We start from the raw sequence: 1,276 nt of genomic DNA on the forward strand, positions 1-1,276 counted from the left end.
AAGGCAACTACTGTCTTATAGAAAGTATTTCTATATTTTTGCCTAACATTTGGGTGTTGTAATGAACATGGGACATGTGGGATGGACTCAGATGTAATCATGTTCATTCAGAAAAGCAGGCAGTGCTGCAGGGGCAGAGTTGGGCTGCAAGTCTGGCCCGAATGTTGTTGCCAGACAGTCCTTGATCTGCATTCAAAGGCATGTCCTCCACTCCATCATCACCGTCTTCAGGACCATCTACCACCTCTTCAGCCAGAAGGTCATCTGCTGCTTTACAGATGTTGTGGAGAATGCAGCACGCTGCAACAACTGTGGGCGCAAAGACAGGGCGGATCTCAAGTGCCCACAGAAAGATGGAGCGCCACCGTGTTTCAAGCATTCCGAAGGAGCGCTCAATGATGCTTCTGGCTTTGGCATGGTGCCTGTTATATTGTTGTTCCACTCTGTCTTTAAAGAAATACAGATGAGAAGATTTATGCTGCATAAATCTGTAATCCAATTAGCTGTGGGGTTTTAGATTTTAAAAACTGTAAACAAAAAAAAWATGGACTTACTGCGCACAGGCTGTCGATAGGGGGTCATCATGCAGACTGGATGCTGCAGACAGTGGTATCCACCATCTCCCAAAAGAAAGAAACCAGCTGGTGGATAAAGGACTTGCTTGTACATTGGGGACCTTCGCAGGACCAGTGCATCGTGCACTGAACCTGTGTTTCCAATGTACACATCTAAGAAAGAACCGTTTCCATCACAGATGCCTTGCAGTATTATTGAAGGAAAAAGTTTCCTGTTTACTTACGATTTCTTCTGTGGTTCAGCAGGAGGAAGAATCCGAATGTGGCATCCATCAATGGCACCTGCAGCGCAGCGGAACACGTCGTTGCCAGCAAGACCTGCAAAACCAGCTCCCACTTCCTCCAGGTCTTCTACTTTGGGGAAATGAACAACCTTGTGAAGGATGGTCATCATTTCATCCACCACATTGTGCACAATCCTGCAGACCATTGCAAGTGGCATTGAGAAGATATTCCCAGTGATCAAGCTAACCAGTAAATGGTCACCAGGATTTCGAATTCATGGCTCCATCCATGATCCTTTTGCCGAGGTAGCAGATGAACAAGCTGGTGAATGCTGGTCCTCGAGAGCCAGAATGCTGGCTTTAAGTCAGCGTCAGAAAAAAGCATTTCTAACACCGGCATTTTATTATTCAGTACTGAATACCTGTGTGCTTTGCTTTGTTCCTGTGGGAGAGAAAAAAAACTCATATGGACAACAT

The 1,276-nt window shown here is 45.7% G+C and overlaps 1 protein-coding gene across 1 annotated transcript in view; it reads right to left on the bottom strand.

Moving 5' to 3' along the window:
• Positions 1 to 15: 15 nt before the first annotated feature.
• LOC106528047 (putative nuclease HARBI1) overlaps positions 16 to 1,276 on the bottom strand; it is a gene marked incomplete in the record, with an annotated part of 14,394 nt that continues 13,133 nt past the window's right edge. Inside the window, 3 exon segments of the mRNA XM_014023104.1 lie at positions 16 to 447; positions 555 to 728; positions 800 to 926. Coding sequence (XP_013878558.1) covers positions 104 to 447; positions 555 to 728; positions 800 to 848 — 567 coding nt within the window.

Source organism: Austrofundulus limnaeus, unplaced genomic scaffold (genome assembly GCF_001266775.1).
Source record: "Austrofundulus limnaeus strain Quisiro unplaced genomic scaffold, Austrofundulus_limnaeus-1.0 Scaffold357, whole genome shotgun sequence".
NCBI classification, from domain to species: Eukaryota; Metazoa; Chordata; class Actinopteri; order Cyprinodontiformes; family Rivulidae; genus Austrofundulus; species Austrofundulus limnaeus.